Source organism: Malaclemys terrapin, chromosome 3, assembly GCF_027887155.1.
Source record: "Malaclemys terrapin pileata isolate rMalTer1 chromosome 3, rMalTer1.hap1, whole genome shotgun sequence".
NCBI classification, from domain to species: Eukaryota; Metazoa; Chordata; order Testudines; family Emydidae; genus Malaclemys; species Malaclemys terrapin.
This window is the reverse complement of record NC_071507.1, coordinates 20,328,541-20,350,350: the sequence shown is the minus strand read 5'-3', so window position 1 is coordinate 20,350,350 and position 21,810 is coordinate 20,328,541. Positions and strand designations below refer to the sequence as shown.

The following is a 21,810-nucleotide window of genomic DNA, read 5'->3' as shown; positions in this document are numbered from 1 at the left end:
TTCTTTTCAGGAGGTCCTGGTGGGCCCTGAAATTGTCTTGAGGGCGCAGGCTACTAGGTCCTGCAACCGCCTCATCTGGATAGATGAGGAGAAGGTGGCTTACCCTGGAGGAGGGGCTCCCGCCTCTTCCTCTGTTTCCACCACATCCATTGGGGCCACCTTTTGGACATCAGCAGCGGGGTCAGTACCAGAGTCAGGGTCCGGTGCTGAGCGAGAAGGGCCGGTAGCCTGACTTTCTGAAGCCACTGAGTATGAGTGGTGGGAAGGTGGGCCAGTACCAGGGGAAACTCCCAAGGGTTCCAGTACAGCCATTGCATCGATATCAAAGTCCGGTGGAATGTAGGTTTTGGGTGGACAGAAAGATTCCTCTTCGGACTGTGAAGAGGAGTAGTATCCACTTCTGTCTCCAGGCGGTGTCAGGCATCCGGGGACTGGCGGCAAATTGACGATCACTATGTCAGGATCATGGAAGGCTTGTCCCTAGAAGGTGCCTAGGTGGCCGGTGCCAGGAAGGAGTTCAACGCTCCTTCCTCTCTCCTGTCTTTTGCCATCTTGGTTGACCGGGGTCCTTGCAGAGTTGACAGGACCAGAGGAGACAGCTTGTCCTTTGCTGCTTGGAAAGCCTCCGAGGTTGAAGGAACCAGAAAACGTCTGGTCCTGCGGCTGGCTGCAGGAGTTGGTGGTGGATCCCGAACTGGACTAGGCACTCTAGGCGGAGTCGGTGGTGCCATCACTGGCTTGGGGGAGGACAAGTGGCCCAACACGGCATATACCAGCACATATGCGCGTGACTTCAGGGGGCGTTAGAGATGGCCCAACGGATACTACTGAGGGAAAAAATCTCCAGAACCAGTGCCCGTGGCATGCGCACATCTAGCATGGAATGGAAGCACTGGAAGAAAGTGCCATTTTACAGTCACTTTCTGAGTAGCATCACGTAAAAATCCATCAGCATTCCATATTAAGTATACAGCAACACAAAAATCCCAGCTCATGATGTGCAAACAACTCTGCATTAACAGTGCATCAGCAACACCTACCTTCACTACTGCCTCCAATATTAGCAAAGGACTAAAGCTGAAAAATCTTGTTCTGATCGTGGAAGGATGAACAAATTAGTTTAAAAACCCAAACAAATCAGTTTCTTAAGTTTCTAGTGTAACATTTCTCAGACTAATTAGAGATTTTAAACTGTCTGACTTCATTGTCAGATATTAACATATGCTTATTTTATATTACTACATTTACACATATACACTTCACCAAAGGAATATTTTATTTAAAAAAAATCGAAGTTCATCAAGTATTAAAGTTAACTTTTCAAAATTTAAACACATTTGTGCTAAAATTTCACAGTTGTTAGAAACATGACAATTACATATACTTTATCTGAATTCAAATTTTAGTGAAAGTCTTCTGATGCAGATCTAACCAAAGAAGAAATAATCTAACAGTATTACAAAACTTGTTAGAAAAAAGGAAAATAAAACCCTAATACTTGATTACAAAAGCATCTGAAACCACTTTTAATTCAGTATTCAGACAAAAATGCAACTTACTAATATTTGCCGGTTACCCAAGAGGTTTTGGGTGTATGTGCTGTGTGTAGATATTTTGCATCATCCTTTATTTAGCTTGCAAACTATTATTTGAAGCTCTTCAGCAGCTGTTTATTAGTATGCAGATATATTTCTCTTTTCTGTCCCTACGTTGGCAATGACTGAGAACAGTAGGAAGGCCAGGCACAGAATAGGAGAGGGAACCAGAAGGTGCTCTCCATATGAAGCATTCATGTCTTCATTTGGGTTCTTATTTCAGGAGTAGCCTAAGAGGAAAGCTGATGGGCTGAGTAGCAAATACAAGGAGAAAGACTACTTAAGTTTACTAAAACCCTTTTCTTCTACTCACTCAAAAAAAAATATTAAATACAGCTGCAAGTGTTGTATTTTTCACACATGTAATAATTTCTTGATTTACAGTATCTGTTTAACTATCTCAATAAAGAAACTAACGAACATTAGTTTTAATCTGCATTATTACATTACAATGAATTATTTCACATGATCTTGGAATGGTTCTTAAAGGAGATTAAAGATATCATACAGAGAACACAATTTTGGAGCTTTGATTAGACATTTGTTCTAATACATAATCCACAGTATAACAAAACTACAAATACTGCTTCTGAAGTTCATGGTTCAAATTCGTTCCTTCTCCCTTCTTTTAGCATTACGAAGTCCTATAGAAGTTTAATGAGGGGCTCCATATGTGTTTATTGTATACGAGTCATGGTTTTGTTATCCTGTTCAGCGTCCCAAGAGCCCTAGTATGTGAGGTGCTATTAATAAATTATATTAAAAGGAGCATTCATTAAGCAGTTGAAAGGACAGTCCAGCTGCATAGTAAGTTGGCATTTTGGTGTCCCTGGCTACCACTCGGTCAATGATGGCCAGAGGATTTACACAAAAAACTCCTATCATCATCCTTAATGAGAGTTACACCCAAATGTCCACTGCCATAATGGGAAAATATATTCAGGGCTGGTTAAAACTGAGCAGATCCTAGAAGCGCTGAAATAAGAGGTAATGTTGCTCTAAGATCTTTGCTTATGGAGTAACGCCACTGTTTCTCCTTCGTGATGACTGCTTCCCACCCTATTTTGTCAGCATGAAGGCAAAGAACTGGAAATGTAAAAGCCTAAGTATTAGCCAACAGGAATGGAAGAAGTGAGTTTTAAACTGTGGTTAGTATTTCTGAACACAGAAATGCGCTCATGCAATGAAAGAATACAGCATACACTGACAAGTGCAACTGCTAATGGAAATGAGTAATGATAATTTTTTCTTACTGGAAAAAAAGCAAATTCAGCATTCGAAGTTATATTATGCTAACAAATGGAAATTCACACAAGACCTACATGTATGCAGTTCAAAATGTCCATAGCACCAAGAGTCAGTTTTTTCTTTAGCATATACCCATTGCCAGCAATGAAATGTGTGTTGAGCTCCAACGCAATAAGAGAAGTAAGTCTGTCTTCCTTCCTTTCAGTTAGCTTCAGTTAGGTTTTTCTTCTAAACCATCTTCATACTTATCATCCTCACATTCCACAACGTCGTCATCATCATGATCACTGAGAGCTTGCCTTCTCCTCTTCCTCCTCCTCACAGGATTGGTCAGACTGTGAGCTTGCCTTCTCCTCTTCCTCCTCCTCACAGGATTGGTCAGACTGTGAGCTTGCCTTCTCCTCTTCCTCCTCCTCACAGGATTGGTCAGACTGTGAGCTTGCCTTCTCCTCTTCCTCCTCCTCACAGGATTGGTCAGACTGTGAGCTTGCCTTCTCCTCTTCCGCCTCCCCACAAGATTGGTCAGAGTGAGGATTTGCCTTCTGCTCATCACAGGATTCTCCTTCTTGAACTTTATCTTCATTAAGACTAAAAAAATGAAGATTTGCAATTATTGATCGGGGGGGGGGTGTTAAAAATCAGTTTTAAAGGAATAAAACTCAAGTACTCTGGCCCAAATCCTGCCAATAAGAGTCAATCTCTCCGGGTTGGGGGGAAGGGGGTTATTTGCTATGGGTAGAGCCCCGTTTTTCACAAATGCAAGACAACATGGAATAGAAACAAACTCACTCTGCAGCAGCAGCTCCTGTCCATGAGGTTGAGCCCAGCTGCCTGCTCTGGAAGTTGCAACCTGGTACACGGGGTTGCAGCACCACTCACACAAATTTGGGCTGGCCACGCCTCCTGACAAAGAGGCAGCCAGACCAAACCTGAGCAGCGCTGCGACCTTGCGCACCAGGTCGCAATGCCCGGAGGGGGAGCTGGGCCCAGCTTCCCAGGACAGGAGCGGCCACTGTAGGGTAGGCTCACATTCTGCAGCCTCCTTCCTAGAGGCGGAACCCAACCCCCCAGGATTTCCACCCCTTCCCTCCCTGTCCCCCTGATGTGGATAAAAAGAAAACATTAAACTCTTGAAAACTAAAACAAAAAATTATAAAATATAAGAATTTCAAGGGTTTTAACAATGGGGAAGAAGGCCTCCTCTCTCTACACTGCAGAGCAGCTGCAGTAGCCTCCCCATGCTGCCTGTCCCCCCATCCTGCAGGAAGCAACAGTCTCTGGATCTCAGTAGTGGCAATGTAGGACACATTATAGACCTGGCCGCCCTGCACAGCCCCCCAAATCCCAGCAACAGCTATGCAGAGTTGGCAAATATATTTTATCCAAGCATTTAATGAACATTTGAAAAGTTAACACTTTTAAAATATTTATTTTTATAAAAAACACCCCAACAACATTCTATTAAAAAAAAAAAATATATATATATATATATATCCATAGCAACCTGCCAGAATTTCTGGCAAAGGTTCAGAAACAAAACTTAAACGGGGAGAAAGAGCAATGTATTTTTTTTAAAATGTGCATTAAGTTATATACCCCGTGTTAAAATATTTAAGAGGATATTGTATTACAAATTTACTGTGTGAGCATATCATTTTCATTGTCTTTTGTGAATTAAACTTTTTATAGAAACACTGACACTGTTAAAATGAAAACTACACCTCTACCCCGATATAACGCTATCCTCGGGAGCCAAAAAATCTTATCGCGTTATAGGTGAAACCGTGTTATATCGAACTTGCTTTGATACGCCAGAGTGCGCCCCTTCCCTCCCCACCCCCGGAGCACTGCTTTACCGTGTTATATTTGAATTTGTGTTATATCGGGGTAGAGGTGTATATGCAGCCAAATAGTTACCTCCACAATACAAATAATTTTGTCTTCTAAAACTAAAACAAAACTTGCTATCACTAGGTGTGTAACCACCACAACAAACTACTGGTAACTATTACCTTTCTCTGTCTTCAGCGCAGCTTCCAAAGCCTTTGGCATTGGGCTGGTCCAGCAATTTAGCAGTTTGACTGTTTTTTGAAAGGAAGTCCTCACAAATCCCCAGTTCTCTCAGTATATCAGAGTAATGCTTTTCTGCTGCTATTCTGGCATTTTTCTATATAAAAAAAAATTACAGCATTCTAAAAATTAATGTATTATTAAGGGCCAGATTCCAATACCCTAAATTAGGTTGCATAGTACCTTATGCAAGTTGCTCTCAACCTTTCCAGATTACTGTACCGCTTTCAGGAGTCTGATTTGTCTTGTGTACCCCAAGTTTCACCTCACTTAAAACTATACTTAGGAACTACTTGCTTTCAAAATCAGACATAAAAATACAAGTGTCACAGTACACTATTACTGAAATATTGTTTACTTTCTCATTTTTACCATATAATTATAAAACAAATTAATTTGAATATAAATATTGTACTTACATTTCAGTGTATGGTAAGTATATAGAGCAGTATAAACAAGTCATTGTCTGTATGAAATTTTAGTTTGTACTGACTTGGCTAGTGCTTTTTATGTAGCCTGTTGTAAAAGTAGGCAAATAGCTAGATGAGGTGATGTACCCCCTTATGCCTGAGCCCCTGGAAGACCTCTGAGTACCCCCAGTGATACGCATACCCCTGGTTGAGAACACTGCCCTGCACCATCGTAATCCCCTCAAATGCAGAGTGATACTCAGTGTGAATATGAAATGGCAGAATTTCTTTTAGAGCACTATTGAAAAGTTCACAGACCTGCGATCCTGCAAGTAAAGCCTGTGTAAGAGGGCTTTGCCCAAGGGAAGGGCACAGAGGTTGGGTGGGATAGAGTCTTCCCTTCCAAACCCACATGCATAGATAGCCCAAGGCAATGGCCCAGACAGGCCTGATTGAATGATATCACCTGCTGTTCTCTCTGTGGGTTTGTGACCCTGTTGAACTGTGCTGTGCATGGACCCACACCCTCAACATGCCCACATACATCTTTCTTCTGTGTTATAACATAGCATATATATAAAATCATATTCCATAGCTGTGAGGAGCCTCTGCTGCCTAACTCTCTTTTGAGTTTTTCATGCCATCAGAAATGGGGCAGAGATGTAAGATTTGCTCTTCAGTGTCAAGAATACACAGAGAATGTTCTATAATGTACTGTAGGGTTATGGGGTAACATTACAAACAGGATTAAATTATCAAGCACCATTATATTCCGAACTCCTTGTTTGGCAGTATTACTCATACACTCCACAAAGGGCAGAGCAACACCACTAGCCAATGACAATTCCATTTGGGACAACAGAGGCTTGAGTGCGGTACATATTAAGTAAGTCAAATCCTCGTGCCATTTAGGCTGGACCATAATCTATTAGGATTGATTTGATTTTTATGGTGAGATAGCAGTGAGGAAAATATGCTTTAGTTCATACAAGTGGAAAACCCCCCCCACACTCATTGCTTCTTCAGGCCTCCAGAGATTATTTTAAGTCACAATCGATCATTTAATTTCTGCATATTTGTATTTCTAGTTTTAATAGTAGTAGTTTCCCTTCAAACAAACCTTATGAAACATCCAATCAGTACTGCTGGCTAGCTCTTACTGTGATGCCTCCAGCATAATACACTTATCTGTTCTAATGACGGTCAGGTCTGTTTCATAAGTTGTTCATGGCAAGGGAAAGCTACTAAGCAGTAAATAGACCTCATTTAGACCTGAATTAGTTCTGAGACAGGACCCTTAATCAACCACCCCCTTAATCAACTTAGAGATAAAGTTGTTCATGTTCATTTCCTATAAATGTGATCATTAAAAATCCAGGAAGTCAGTTAAGCCCAGATACACCTCCACATCAACCTCAACTTACATGCCTCACAATGCATCACAATGTTCAAAGACACACAAAGAGCCTTCACTCCACAGACATGCATCTCTCAACTCCAGTCCATGGGTAAACACTTTTTCCTTTTAAATAAAGTGTTGCTAGTGAGACATCTTCCCAAGATACAAACCCTTAAAGGCAAGGAAATGCCAATTTACAAGATACCTCTTAACTGTGACCTAATGGCCATACAGCCCATTTTCACTGACAGTGACAAACTCTGCATTGCCACAGAGAATATCCTTCTGCCTCTAAGATACGGAAATCACTATACACATCACATTAATAATGCAAAACTTTAGTTACAACCTCAGTCACATTACCAAATATTCAGCATTCACATTCATGTGCAGGTTAAGTGCAAAGCATGTTATGTGTTTGTGGGAAAAATAATGAAGTCATAATTACAGTTTAATTACACAGTATCCCTTCTTCACCTCACACACAAGCCAAAATGGAGGGGAAAAAATGTTATTTGGAAGATGGCCCATGCCTCTCTAGCAGGCAGCAATGAGTGCTGGGCGCAATGCATGGTAATATAATTTTATTTTCATGGGGACAGATACCAGGCAGAGTTTTATAGTCAGAGGGGAACTGACATGCCTGCCTACAAAAGTTTTCAGACATCCTCTAAAAAATATTCAGCACTGACACTGGCATTGACTTAGGCAATATTCGGAGATGAGTTTAATTAAGGAATGAGAGCAAGGTAGGAAGACAACCTGAGTGGCTCTTTCCAAAAGCAATGGCCTCTGGTTTACTCTTTCTTCCATTTCTTCCCGCTCCTGCAGATACTCTTGCATTCTTTGCTTCTCATGTTTCCTATTATAAATATAGCATGACACAGAAATTAAATGGATTGTCTTTAGTTATTATTTATAGAAGTGGTAGCAGAAAGGCCAGGCTATGCTACAAGATGCAACTTCCTAGAGTAGCTGCAAATTACTTTGCTTGTGACAGACAGAACATCGTGCTGTTGTTTTTAAAGTCAAAATTTATGTATTTTACATTGGTTATGCACCAGGTTAATTGCCTCAAGTTCTTTTACCAGAGCAACCATGTACCTTTGACAGTGGGAAAACTAAAGAACACTTAATGTTTTTTGATGTAATCAATTTGGAAAAACAGGTAGATGTCCTTACAAATGAGTTTAAAAGCATAAGTTCAGGGCTCTAACTTGTGCGCCCTTTATACATTTTAGGATTTTCAATCTATATTGAACTTCCTTTAATTGCTGCATTCTCATTTTGATAGCAATCCCATATAATTGTTTTTCTAAGAAAAGTTAAGAGATGGAGGCTTTTGGAAGAGCTGGGGAAGTTAGAATATACCACGGAAGATTGGTACTTTAAGGAGTGTTAATATCTCTTGCCAGATGTTTCAACTAATGAGAGTCCCACATCTTTCTTTTTTGTTTTGGTCTTAACGTTTTAATTTATCTTTCAAAAACAGAAAAAGTCCAGGTGCCTTCCATTTTTAGTTGCAGAGCAGACATCTTTCCCATGTCATTTTTAAAGCATCCTGCATATCTACAGACCTGTATAAACAACCACCTGTTAATGCTGCTATCATCTCCTCCATGTAATAGTAATAATAAATAATAATAATAATAATACTTAGCATAGATGACTAAAGATGTGCAACAATCTCAAAATATACTGCAAATATTAATGAATATTCATTCATTCACCCTGCAAGAAAAAACTGTTCACCATTTTACAGAAGGGGAAACCAAAACCTAGAATTAAAAGTCACATGCCCAAGGTCACGCAGCAGCTTTGGACTAGAATCCACCTCTGCTGAGTCCCAGTCCTATCCTCTAACCACTAAGTTATAGCACCTTTCATAAGGACCCTCTCCCCCAACAGTACTCTGATTCACAATCCATTAGAAAAAGGTCTCTGGCCTTGTTGCTGCCCACTCTCCTCTGCCTGCTCTACAAAGAAACACAACTGCTGCCTCCCCCATGCCTGCTTCCTGCGTCCCATGCGCCTCCTGTTAAGCTATGGAGACACATACCAGAGTCATGTAATACATCTGCCCCACTTCCTGCTCTCATTAGATTTGACTCCCAAATCAGAGTAAAAAAGATATTTGCTCAGCAATCAGGAAGCAGAAGACACCTAATATAAAAACATAAATATGAAGTTCAATTTTTTTTTAAAAAAAGAGAAAACATGGTTGTCTTTTTCCTTGGCAATTTGAAAGTTGTAAGAGTGGAGTTAAAGCTGGAACTGTACTAGCTACACGTTCATTTAACAGTGTTTATTTAGGGTTACCATATGTCCGTTTTTTCCCGGACATGTCCAGCTTTTTGGTAATCAAACCCCCGTCCGGGGGGGGAATTGCCAAAAAGCCGAACATGTCTGGGAAAATACCAGCCGGGCACTTCCCCTCCCGGGCTCCAGCTGCTCTGCTCCTCCCCTGACTCTTCGGCTTTGTTTAAGAGCCGAGCTGCCCGAGCGCTCCGGCTTCGGGCAGCGCCCATGCCTCCGGACCCTGAGCCGCCGGCCAGGCACTTCCCCTCCTGGGCTCCGGGGGCGCAGGATCCAGAGGCATAGGGACTGCCCGAAGCCGGAGCGCTCGGGCAGCTCGGCTCTTAAACAGAGCCGAAGAGTCAGGGGAGGAGCACAGCAGCCGGAGCCCGGGAGGGGAAGTGCCCGGCCGGGGGCGCAGGGTCCGGAGGCATGGGGGCTGCCCAAAGCCCGAGCGCTACCGGCTTCACGGTTGCCGGGCAGCCTCCAGACCCTGCGCCCCCGGCTGGGCACTTCCCCTCCTGGGCTCCAGCTGCGCTGGGGAAGCGCCGGCCAGGGGCGCAAGATCTGGAGGCTGCCCGGCAAACCGTTAAGCCGGTAGCGCTCGGGCAGCCCTTTTTGCGTGGCTGGGAGGGAGGAGGGGGAGTTAGGGCGGGGACTTTGGGGAAGGGGTGGAGTTGGGGCGGGGAAGGGGGTGGGAAAGGGGCGGGGCCAGGGCCCGTGGAGTGTCCTCTTTTTTTATTTTTTAAATATGGTAACCCTAGTTTATTAGTGAGAACTCCTATTTCCCCTCTTCAGATTATATGCAGGTTTAAAAACAAGCCTGCCTTGTTATTTGTGGTATAATAATTTAAGGAACAGCATATAAACCTGAATTCATCAAAATGGACACCAGTTCTCAATTCCCGATTGATCAAAATATTGTATTTGTTCATGCCCTTTTCTATCTAAAATTTTTGACAATGTCTAATTTATGACATACATGAATAGTTACATTAACATGTTTTATACTGTTACTGGATTGTATGTTTAACATACAACTTGCATCTAGAGGTTCAGGATTTGGGGGATATAGCAGAATACCTGATAATTTTTAATTTGGATTTAGACATCCGAGCTAGGCTCTGATGTGGGTCATTGGCCTCAGCCCGGGTTGTTATAAGTTTTTGCAGTTTTTTCACTCTTTGTTTCTGCTTTGCTCTGATCCTTTTTTGCTCTTCTTCCAGCTTTCTCTTTTCCTCAAGTGATTTCCTGAGTGGAAAAATAAACTAAGACTGAATTAATTTTAATCTAGAGAGAACATAAGGAAGGCTCTGTGAAAGGCAGTTCAACAGAGAAGAGGAAGGAGGAAACAAGGGTGGGACAAGACAATGGAATATTTATGTTTCATTTGAGAAGTGGGGGCTTCAGGTATATATTGGGAACCAATAGGCTGTTATAGTCCTTTTCCTCAAAGAGAAAAGAAAGTGTATTACAGCAGCTAGAAAACATCATCAAAAGATAAAAATAACCACTAGCAGTAATGAAAAAAAAAATGGAATTAAATATTTGGTGGCATAAACTAACAGTCTATGTTCTCAAGGATTTATAAATTAACTTGTACTGTATGTAACATACTACTGGACTATTTACCTTATAACTTGTATTCGTCTTTTGGTAGACTCTGTGATTCTTGGAGATTCAGATTGCTCACGTCCCAAGGGAGATGAACTTGCACTTGAACACCTCATTCGAGGTTTGCATCTTGGAGAGGCGTATGGCCAACGTGTTTCTTTTAATGTTTCTTCATCTGCTTGAATGTCCTGCAGAATCTTCCCTTTGTTGGATGGGATACGTGGAGTACGAAGATTGAAGGGTTCACAAACTGTGATGTGTTTCACATGTTTCTGTTTCAGGAGCCTATTCTGGAATTTTTGGTGCAGTGTTTCAAAGTCTGGAACCCTAGATTTGATCCTTGGTTTATGCTCCAGTTCTTCTTTCTGTTGATTGCACTTTTGTTTCCTCTGTTTATTGATAGTTCTACTAGCCAGTCTGCTGTTGGGAAGAGAAGAATTACGTAGCAACTCTTCAGCTCTCATTTGGATCCTAATTTCTCTATAGAGCTCTTCTTCTTTTAACTTATCATTAATGGCTGGACTGTAAACAGATTTAGGGATAGGTTTTGCTTGGAATAATTTTGTTTTCTTTTCAGGCAATGAAAGGTCTTTTAATTGCATTTTCCTAATTTCTTTCCTTTGCTCCTCCCTCCTGATAAACTGAAATGGTCTCTGAGAGGCCAAAAGAATATCTTTGCTTCTCTCTTTCACAAACTTCCTGCGTTCTTCATTTCTTTCCATTATTTCATGATAGAGCGGAAGGAAGACGGAAGCAGGCACAGGATTGGCTCTGAATTTCTTTTGACACTCTGCTTCTTCCTCTAGTTGTTTCTTCAATAAATTATTTTCCATTTCTATCTGTGACTTTGATTTGACATTCTGTTGTTTTTTCTTAGCTTCTCGAATAGTCATCTGGAAAGGCTTAGGCACAGTGACCTTTGGTGACCACTCTTGCTGCTTCTTCTGCATCATTTTGAATGTTGGTGAATTTGGTAAGCTACGTTTAGTGTGATAGACATAGTCGTCCACAGAAAACCCATCCCACATTTTTTCGATCTGCTCCTTAGCAAATGTCAGTGACCCAGTTTCACTACCATTTTCTTCTTCCAACTCTAATTCTGCATCAGATCCATCAGATAAACTTGAATAGGACAGATTATTTAAGTCAGGCTCAGAAAAAGATTTATGCAAATTCAGAGGCCGAAATGAGCTCTTATCCCATATTGATCTAAAAAAGGAAAAAAGTAGTTTTGGGTGTAACAGGTTTAATCTTGAGACAAAAGCCAACAATAAATCATTCCACTCTTTTTCCCCATCTGTAAATTGCAAGGCACTTTACCAAAGACGGTAAGCAGCATTACTCCACTTTTTGCAAGAGTGTAGAGGCTGGGCAGCATGGGATGGGCAGAAACTCATATTTACTATGTGTGTATACAGCACCTAGCACAACAGGGCCCTGACCTAGTTGAGGCATTAAGACACTACACAATAAGCGTTTAAAAAAAAAAAAAAGAACTCTGTTTTAAGATCAACAACAATAACCAGATGCATCATCTCTAGCTGGGGCTGGTAGTTCAAATACAGTAAAAGCTTTGTTATCTGGCATGTTGGGAGAATGGGGGGGGGGGGGGGTCCCGGTAAGTCAAAAATTCTGATTAACTAAGAGGGAGGGAGTTTGGGTGCAGGAGGGGGCTCAGGGCTGGGGGTGCAGTCTCTGGGAGGGAGTTTGGGTGTGGGAGGAGACTCGGGGCAGAGGGTTGGGGTGCTGGATGTGGACAGCGCTCACCTCGGACAGCTCCCCACGAGTGGTAACGTCCCTGCTGCTCCTAGGCGGAGGTGTGGCTAGGCGGCTCTGTGTGCTGCCTTCACCTGCAGGCACCGCCCCCCGCAGCTCCATTGGCCACGGTTCCCAGCCAATGGGAGCTGCGGAGCCAGCGCTTGGGGCGAGGGCAGCACATGGAGCCCCCGTGGCCCTTCCTCCACCTAGGAGCAGCAGGAACATGTCGCCACTTCTGGGGAGCCACGGAGAGATGTTGTAAATAGCACTGTTAATAGCAAAGAGCCTTACTGTAAAACGGAGGGCCGCAAACTGTGGGGCACGGCCCCCTAAAGGAGCAGGGGGGAGTGTTCAGGGGGCCTGGTAGGCCTGGGCCAGCCCCCATGGAGTGCAGAGAATGAGCGCCACCCAGCCCCGCCAGCAACTCTGCTCTGGGCCCATCCCCAGCCACGGCCTCGGCTCCCGTCTCCACGCCTGGCCCCGTCCCCAGCCTCAGCACAGCTCCGCACCTGGCTGTGGGCCAGCAGCTGGCTCCCACTGCAGCCCAGCTGTGGCTCTGTTTCCAGACCCGGCTGCAGGTCGACCCCCCAGCCCTGGCCTCCTTACCCCTGTCCATGACCCTTCCCATCCCTGCCCCAGGAGTCACGGCCCCGCTCCCAACCAGAGGGGGCGGAGGGTGAGGGGACGGGGTGGCTGAACAGGGGTTAGGAAGGTTGCTACCCTGAAAAGCTTGGGTACTACTGCTGTAAAAACAAACAAGTCCTCCATCCAGAGTCTGCATGTGGTTGAAATATTCAAAATTAATATAACAAATGGCTGTGCTTGCAAATAGAAAAGGGATATCACTTGAAAGGCAAGAATAATATTTGATAGGATTTGGTTCTTGTTTCCTAAGAGACAGAATTGGAGGAGAAACATGATGGCTAGACAGAGGAATGGGAGTCAATATTCACTGTGTGCCCTTGGACAAGTCACTTTAACCTCAGTTCCTCATCTATAGAATAGGGATAATGTCTACCCCACCAAAGGAAGTTGTGAGGCTTACTTAATACTTACAAAGTGTTTTAAGATCTTTGGATCTGCCATTCTTACTGTGTGGCCTTGAGGGAGTCACTTATACCTTGATTTTCAGATGTAAATTCAATGGAAGCTAAGGGTATTCAGCACCTTTGAAAAATAGGTCATTAGATTTTCTGTGCCTCAGAATCCACGTGTGGAATGAGCATAGTAATACTTCCCTGCTTCAGAAGAGTGCAGTGTTCATTAATATTTTCAACATGCTTTGAGATCATCTGGGTGTGCATCTCAGTTCATCAGATCCCTGCCATTACAGGGACCATGGGCATTGGTGCACCTTGGTCCCTCCTGTTCTTTGCCTGTGGCTCACAATACTTTAATCTCCTGAGGATTGTAATACTTTGGTCTAATTCTGGTTGTTGCTCATAGTGTGAAGGTGTCTGGGTGGTATTAGTGGCCTGGCATATACAGGAGATCAGACTAAATGAGCTGGTAGTCCCTTCTGGCCATGAACTCTATGCTCAGATGAAAAGCAATACAGAAGCGGAGATAATTATTAAACTTACCTATAACACAAACTGGGAGCAGCATCCTTATTGTCCAGGGGCTGTACTCCTTTCAAATGCAGCTTATTCTGATACATGTTTTCCAGTTTTGCCATTGTCTCCAGGTGGGCATTCTTCAGCTCTTCCAGCTTCAAGTAATATTCCTGATTTGAGTGGCACATTTTGGGAAAGTCTATCCAGTCCTCACAGTCCCCACTTAGAGTGGGGCTTTGCTGTCTCTCAGTATTACGGTCCAAGTCAAAATCATCCTAAAAAATAGGGAATTGAATTATTTTCCTTCTAACCATAAGAAAAAAGTTAGTGACCAGCAAGCAGTTTGCTTAGATAACAGGTGCTGCATTACTCAACAGACATACATTCCTTCCCCCAAAGTGAGGAAGAGCTTCAGACTTTTGTGCCTAAATAGCCTCTTATCACTACATTTCCAGAATCATATGCTGAGCGCTGTGAAGTGTTGTCCCGAGCCAGTTGTGCACAGTCAGTAGCTTTTGTATAGCTTCCTCATCTTTCCTCCCCCTTGAAAATATTTTGAACCCTAATCTATAGCACATTTTATTAAAACAAGATGTTACATAGTTAAATCTTGTCTGCACTGGCCAAGGAAACAATTCTGGCTCTTTTCTAGTCAGAAAAGCTCATTGACCATAGTTCTGAGATAAAGATGCCAACACCATTTCTCTAGCTAGCATAGACAGGGGCTGTGTGTTTCAGACAGAGATGGGCAAAAGCAGGCCTAACATAAAGTGAAGAAGCCTGGAAGAACTGTAGTCACCATTAAAGTCTTTACAGTTGCTGTTGGCAGATAGTACTGAAAATACTGTATTAATATTAGCGAACTATTAAGTGGCATTGATCAGGGAAAAGATAAAAATGTAAATGTTTTGATGCCACTCACCATATGGCATCATTGCTGTAATAGTCTACTTGCAGAATAATAAAGTATACTTTACAGGGCAAATTCCAGACCCAGTGAAGTCAACAGCAGTCAGACTCTGAATGTATATATTTCAGAAAAGTCAAAATTACACTTACTGGTAATTTTTTCATGGAATCATAGAATATTAGGGTTGGAAGGGACCTCAGGAGGTCATCTAATCCAACCCCCTGCTCAAAGCAGGACCAATCTCTAACTAAATCATCCTAGCCAGGGCTTTGTCAAGCCTGACCTTAAAAACCTCTAAGGAAGGAGATTCCACCACCTCCCTAGGTAACCCATTCCAGTGCTTCACCAACCTCCTAGTGAAAAAGTTTTTCCTAATATCCAACCTGAACCTCCCGCACTGCAACGTGAGACCATTACTCCTTGTTCTGTCATCTGGTACCACTGAGAACAGTTTAGATCCATCCTCTTTGGAACCCTCTTTCAGGTAGTTGAAAGCAGCTATCAAATCCCCCCTCATTCTTCTCTTCTGCAGAATAAATAATCCCAGTTCCCTCTGCCTATTCACCTGTATAAACACAATAGGTTTTTGTTTGTTTTGTTTTAAACAAGAATTCCTCTGGTATAAAAATAAATGCAAAAAGACTAACCAATGCATGAGGAGCCTTACTTTCTATTACCACAAGCATTTTGAAAATAAGTAGCCATCTGACACAAAAAGGGTTAAATCCCCATTTTAACAACATATTATGGAGATCAAATTTTGGAATGGTGGGGCCTACACTAGACTATCCGTTTACATGTTCTTTTACCAACAGCCACTTAGGTCCAGATAATCACATTATTCATAACACTTTTAAGGTTGCAGGAAGTTGGAGAAAGATGTACAGTAAAAACAAGTTAGTGTATATATTTTAAAAATGTTTCCTGCAATTATTTTCAATGATCCATTTTAAAGTTACAGGACTGTTTCTTCATCTATGAAATGGGGATCACATTTACTCTGCTTTGTAAAGCACTTTAGAGTTCTATCCACAAGTCGTAAGTTTGGGTGGGTTTTTTTTGTTTGTTTGTTTTTTTGGTTTTTATAGAATCTTAAATTCTAACTGAAAATTCTTGTTTGACTATATTTTTAGTTAAGTTTTCATCCCAACATCCTATTTCAAGTTCCATACAGTACAGACGACTTGACACAGACTAAATTATACAATCACAAGGAAGCCAAGCTGCAAGGTGTCCAGATAGAGATTGCCCATGAAAGACCAAGCATAAATACTGCTTAATATTCTACTACTTGCTGGTATCTTTGTTTCTTTTGACCTTGTGTATACAAACGATGGTGATCTCAGCTTTGGATCCGTGGAAAAATACTAAATTATTTTCCACTGAGTTGCACATCAACTCCTAAATCCTCTCTTCAGACACTTCTATGTAAAAAAAAAAAGCTCATTAAGAGATTTGTGTGGGCACAAGTGATGCAGTACTGCCATCTGGCAACTGTTATTCTAAATTAGGAGATACCACATTGTGTGCTTACTACGCTGTCAATAACAGATTTTTAGAAACACTTGCTTCAAAGTCTGTATTTATTGTAAATATAAAGGACAAGTTAATCAGCCACTATGGCAATGCACACAACTTGGCTATTAAAATTAACTCTACATGAACCTATCCTTTTGCAAGGGACCTCTGGATGATTTTTGGCATTTGGCTTGCCTGATTTTAATCAGTGATGAATGAACCATTGTACAATGTTGCTGCCTCAACAGAGCATCTTTTGGAGCTTCGGGTACAAGGCTGCCACTTGATGGGCCTACCACTGAGGTGGTTTGTTTGTCCAAGACAGCTGGGCACAGTAGACAAGGTTTGCTAAGCTGCCTGCTATGGAAACAGCTGAGGCATTTGGGGGGAAGGGAGGGGCTGTGAGTGGCACAGAATGTTTGTCCAAGGTTCCCTGCTGAACTACGTCTTTTTGTTTTTTTATTTACACTTCATTTCTCCCCTCTCCACAGTTCACATGGTTGCCTTTTTTTGTGATTCAGTGAATGTGTGCTGTTAGGGAGAGTCACAGGAACAATACACTGCTCGACCAGAAGAGTGAGCTATAAGGATTTCTTAAGAAGAAACAGCCAAATGCAAATTGTAAGAGTTCATAATCTGCATCAATACAAAAAAGGACAAACATTTTTCTTTGAATTAACAGAGAAATCGCTATCAGCCTGGAAACAGCTTAGCTGTGCTCTCTTAATGCCTGCCATGAATCAACGACAACTCATCCTACTTCCTAGCAACTTGTCCTAGAAATCTCTGTCCGAATTCCCTGTTTCTGACCACTCCAATACCACACATTCAGATGCTTCCTTGTTTTATCTTTCATGCTTTCTCTGATCTTCAGGAAACTTGTCTGACTTCTCTGTTACTCTTGGCCCTCTCTTTTCTTCTTCCTCCACACTCCCTGCAGCTTCGTCATCTCCTCTACTCTTGATTCCTTTGATTTTCTTTCACCATCCTGTTCATCTCTCTCATTCTCAAACTTGGCTGTCTACCTGCATTTACTATTTCTGCACTTGCTCCTGTAATGCCTATGCCACTGGGAAAAAAATCTGAGGAGATGGACTACACCAGCATCCTCCACTAAGTCAATTCTCTTCCTTCTTTCTAAAGCTTCTCTCCTCCTCCATGGTCAACTCTTGTCAATTCCTTTCCATCTTCGGTCCTTGAATTTATTTCCCATTTTCCCTCCTCTTCTGCATTCTTCTCTACTAGAAACTTTCATTCTTCCTCTTTTAATCTATCCAGAACATTTCAGCTGAAGTCACTCAGTTCATCAGTCACAGCAGCATGGAAATGGAAGGGACCTCAAGAGGCCATCTAGTCCAGTCCCCTGCACTGAGGCAGGACCAAGTCAACCTAGACCATCCCTCACAAGAGTTTGTCCAACCTGTTCTTAAAAACCTCCAATGACAAGGGCTCTACAACCTCCCGTGGAGCATATTCCAGTGCCTAACTATCCTTGTAGTTAGAAACTTTTTCTTAATATCTAACCTAAATCTCTCTTGCTGCAATTAAGCCCTTTAATTCTTGTCCCACTTACAGCAGACATGGAAAACAATTGAGCACAGTCCTCTTTATAACAGCCATTAACATATCTGAAGATTTATCAAGTCCCCCCTAGGTCTTCTTGCCTGGTGGTTTTTAATCTTTCCTCACAGATCAGGTTTTCTAAATATTTTATCATTTTTGTGGCTCTCCCCTAGACTCGATCCAATTTAGCCACATCTTTCCTAAGGGTGGCACCCAGAACGACACAATACTCCAGATGAGGCCTCACCAGTACTAAGTAGAGCAGGCCAATGATCTCCTATTCTTGGGGGTCTTACATATGACATTCTTGTTAATACACCCCAGAATTATACACTTCTTCGCAACTGCATCACATTGTTGACTCATATTCAATTTGTGATCCACTGTAACCCCAGATCCTTTTCAGCACTACTACTGCCTAGCCAGTTACTCCCCATTATGTATTTGTGCATTTGATTTTTCCTTCCTAAGTGTAGTACTTTGCACTTGTCTTCATTGAACTTTATGATGTTGCTTTCACACTAAATCTCTAATTATCAATTGAATTGAATTCTAATCCTGTCCTCCAAAGTGCTTGCAAGCCCTCCCAGTTTGGTGTCATTCTCAGATTTCATAAACATACTCTCCATTCCATTATGCAAGTCATTAATGAAAATATTCAACAATATGTGACACAGGACAGACCCCTAGAGGTTCGCTCCCAGTTTGAGAGCGAACCACTGATAACTACTCTTTGAGTATGGTCTTTCAACCAGTTATACACTCACCCTTATAGTAATTTAATCATATTTCCCTAATCTGCCTATAAGAATATCATGTTGGACAGTACAAAAAGCCTTACTAAAATCAAGATATATCACATCTTCAGCTTCCCCCCTTCCAGTAACCCTGTCAAAGGAAAAAATTAGGTTGGTTTGGCATGATTTGCTTGACAAATCCATGTTTATCCATGCTATTATTTATTACCCCATTATCCTCTACATGCTTACAAATTGATGTTTAATAATTTGTTCCAGTATCTTTCCAGATATCAAAGTTAGGCTGACTGGTCTATAATTCCTCTTTGTTTCCCTTTTTAAAGATATGGGATATGTGCCCTTCAGTCATCTGGGACTCACCAGTCCTCCATGATTTCTCAAAGATAATCATTAATGTTTTTGAGTCTGCTTCAGCTAGTTCCTTAAGCACCCTATGATGAATTTCATCAGGCCCTGCTGACTTGAATACATTTAACTTATCTAAATATTCTTTAACCTGTTCTTTCCCTATTTTTGCTTGTATTCCTTTCCCCTTGTTAATATTAATAAATTGTGTTATATATCTGGTTCATTAAGCTTTTTAGGGAAGATTGAAGCAAAATAGTCATTAAACATCTCAGCCTGCTTGATATCATCCATTACTAGCTCTCCCCCCCTCCCCAATAGCAAACCTACATTTTCCATTGTCTTTCTCTTGCTCCTAATGTATTTATAGAACCTCTTTTATGTCAATTGCTAGGTGTACCTCATTTTGTGCCTATGCCTTTCTGATTTTGTGCCTACTTGTTCGTACTATTCTTTTGTACTCATCCTTAGTAATTTGTCTCCATTTTTGTAGGATTCCTTTTTACTCCATGTCCTTGAACCCCTTCCATTAGTGTCTAGTGTGTTAGTGCATCACATTCAAGGTCTTTGTTCTGACGCTCATGATGCTACATAATCTTACCCTCATCTACTCCTATTTCTACCTCTCAATATGCTAAACTCCACATCTCCTCTTGCTTTAAAGCTTTCCCTCCATTCTTGCCTTCATACCTTTCAACATCCTTTCCTTAAACTTGGAACCATATCCCACTTCCTACCCATCTTTAAAACCCATTTCTTACAGGAGGAATCCTTCCTTTCTTCTTCTCATCAATAATCTCCTTATCATCTCTTACAGTTCTCATAGCATTTTGTTTTAAAAAAGTAGATTGGGAACATAGCCGTTATTATATAGAAGAAATTACTTCTCATACCAGATAGAAAAATACATTAAAACTAAGAGACAAAACTTACATTACCTTTGTTTTTAAAACCTCACTTGAATACAGCATTAAAAATACACCATTAATCCAAAGCTAATCTTCAGAAGATCATCTTGCCCTACTTAAAATATATATCCTTTCCCCTCCGGTGTTTTGTTGCTTAGTATTATTACAGTTGCCATAAGAGAATGTTAAAGCAACGTATTGGGGGTCAAGTGATCAGACTGGCAGTGGCCTTAGGGAACTTTCACCTTCCTCTACAGCGTGGGATGCAAGTTTCCTGCCAGGATCACGTGTATAGCTCTCAATCAATTTCCAGCCATTCCAGGGGCTTCAGTGTACCTTGGTTCCTCCTATTCTCTGCCTCGTCTGAAAGCTGAACTACCTTAGCCTAATTTTGGTTGTTGGGTTTAGCATGCAGGGTGGCATTGGTGGCCTGTGATACACTGGTGGTCAGATCAGATGATCTGATGACCCTTTCAGGCCTTAAATTCTATGACAAAGAGCAGCCATCTCTATACTAAACTCTGGTCTTCCTAGCAGGTCTGTAGCCTCCACTGGAGTTGATGGAACATCATAAAGCACAGCATCAGAGCCATGAGTACCTGCTAGGTCTGAATGCCAGCACTTCCACGTTTTCTAATGCATCACCTCCCTTACACAACAGATACGGGAAGATACAGGAAGTGTTAGTCGTGGCCAGATGCTCACAGACAGGCTATGCAGCTTTGCACCCCTAGGTTAGCTGCTGAGCCCCAGTGATATGCTCGGTGCTGTACAGAACTCATCCTACAGCGGGCCTCTGCCCTGGCGCGCTTCGCCCAGGGGCGCAGTAACTCGGGGCCCTTGTCATGCGAGAGCCCCCAACGGCCAGGAGCCCGCCAGCCCTCAGCTCAGGCAGGAGGGGGGAGGCTCCCCACACAAGGGAGAGGCGAGCCCCACCCTAGGGACCAGCGGGAGGCGAGACAGCCAGTCCCGGTCAGCGCTGCCGAGCCGGCCCCCGGGCGGAGAGGGGCCCCGCAGTACCTGCTGCCCCGCGGCGGCCGGCGGGCGCCTCTCCCGCTCGTACAGAGCCAGCGGCGCCCTGGTGCGCGGGTTCACGGGTGTCCTGAGGCAGGAGGTGGTGAGGAGCGCAGCTCGGTGCGCCGCGTCCATGGTCCCCGGGCAGGAGCAGGCCGCCACCTCCTTCCCCCAGCGCCGAGCTTAGTTACCAGCTACACCGGTTACCGGGGACGCTACGGCGCCTCCATTGGGACAAACCTGCTCGGGTCGGAGTCCTAAACTGCAACTCCTCCCCCGCCACAGAACTCACCCGGGGCACGACGGGAAGCCCCCTCCCCGAGCAAGGGGAGCCCCGGAGACTCCTGTCCTGCCCAGATGTTGCCAGCGGTGGCTGTCAAGTCCTGTCCCCTCTGAGAGCTGTCTGCAGCCCCGGGAATGCCCAGGTGGTCTCCCATCCAAGTTCTAGCATTCAGTGCAGTAGGGCTCCCGGAGATTCTGCTGAATCTGCATAGGCCATGCAGGCTGCAAACCCATCAGGCAGAGTGCATCTGGCCCATGGGCCACATGTTTGTCTTATAGGCCTAGTAGTACCTACTTGTGGCAGCTTTCAAACCTTTCACTCTAAGGAGCACATCTTTCACCTTAGAACCCAATTCCAAAGCTCAGATGTGTCTACATGTAATATTTTTGGAACCATAGATAACTGACCATTAAATAAAAGGAGTGATGTCACCTGTTACAGTCAAAATAACCATCCTAAGGAAATATTAGTCAGGTGACTCACATGTTATTTAAAGTTGTACAAGGCCATGCAGAAATAAAGTGAATGGAAAAACCCTGCATTGTACAGGTTCTGATTCTCACAAG

At 42.8% G+C, this 21,810-nt stretch overlaps 1 protein-coding gene across 3 annotated transcripts; it reads right to left on the bottom strand.

Annotated features, from left to right (window-relative positions):
- Window positions 1-1,264: 1,264 nt before the first annotated feature.
- FAM161A (FAM161 centrosomal protein A) lies at window positions 1,265-21,115 on the bottom strand. 3 transcript variants are annotated; one of them, XM_054024537.1, is made up of 8 exons: window positions 20,968-21,115; window positions 13,973-14,220; window positions 10,650-11,840; window positions 10,101-10,268; window positions 7,485-7,584; window positions 4,856-5,010; window positions 3,180-3,431; window positions 1,265-3,142 (listed from the first exon to the last, which is right to left on the bottom strand). In XM_054024537.1, exons 1-8 carry the CDS (start codon window positions 21,094-21,096, stop codon window positions 3,055-3,057), a joined length of 2,331 nt encoding a protein of 776 aa, XP_053880512.1. In that variant the 5' UTR covers window positions 21,097-21,115; the 3' UTR covers window positions 1,265-3,054. The 3 variants fall into 3 exon arrangements, with proteins under 3 accessions (XP_053880512.1, XP_053880510.1, XP_053880511.1); XM_054024535.1 differs by having other exon boundaries at window positions 1,265-3,431; XM_054024536.1 differs by lacking the exon at window positions 10,101-10,268 and having other exon boundaries at window positions 1,265-3,431.
- Window positions 21,116-21,810: the final 695 nt, after the last annotated feature.

What these genes read in the sequence shown, in the direction of transcription:
- FAM161A (XM_054024537.1), bottom strand. Translation starts at nt 21,096, where the DNA reads ATGGACGCGGCGCACCGAGCTGCGCTCCTCACCACCTCCTGCCTCAGG. An exon ending in TGCGCTGAAGACAGAGAAAG is followed by an intron (nt 3,432 to 4,855) that starts GTAATAGTTACC and finishes TCATTTTTTTAG; the next exon opens with TCTTAATGAAGATAAAGTTC. An exon ending in GAGGAGAAGGCAAGCTCACA is followed by an intron (nt 3,143 to 3,179) that starts GTCTGACCAATC and finishes GAAGAGGAGAAG; the next exon opens with GCAAGCTCTCAGTGATCATG.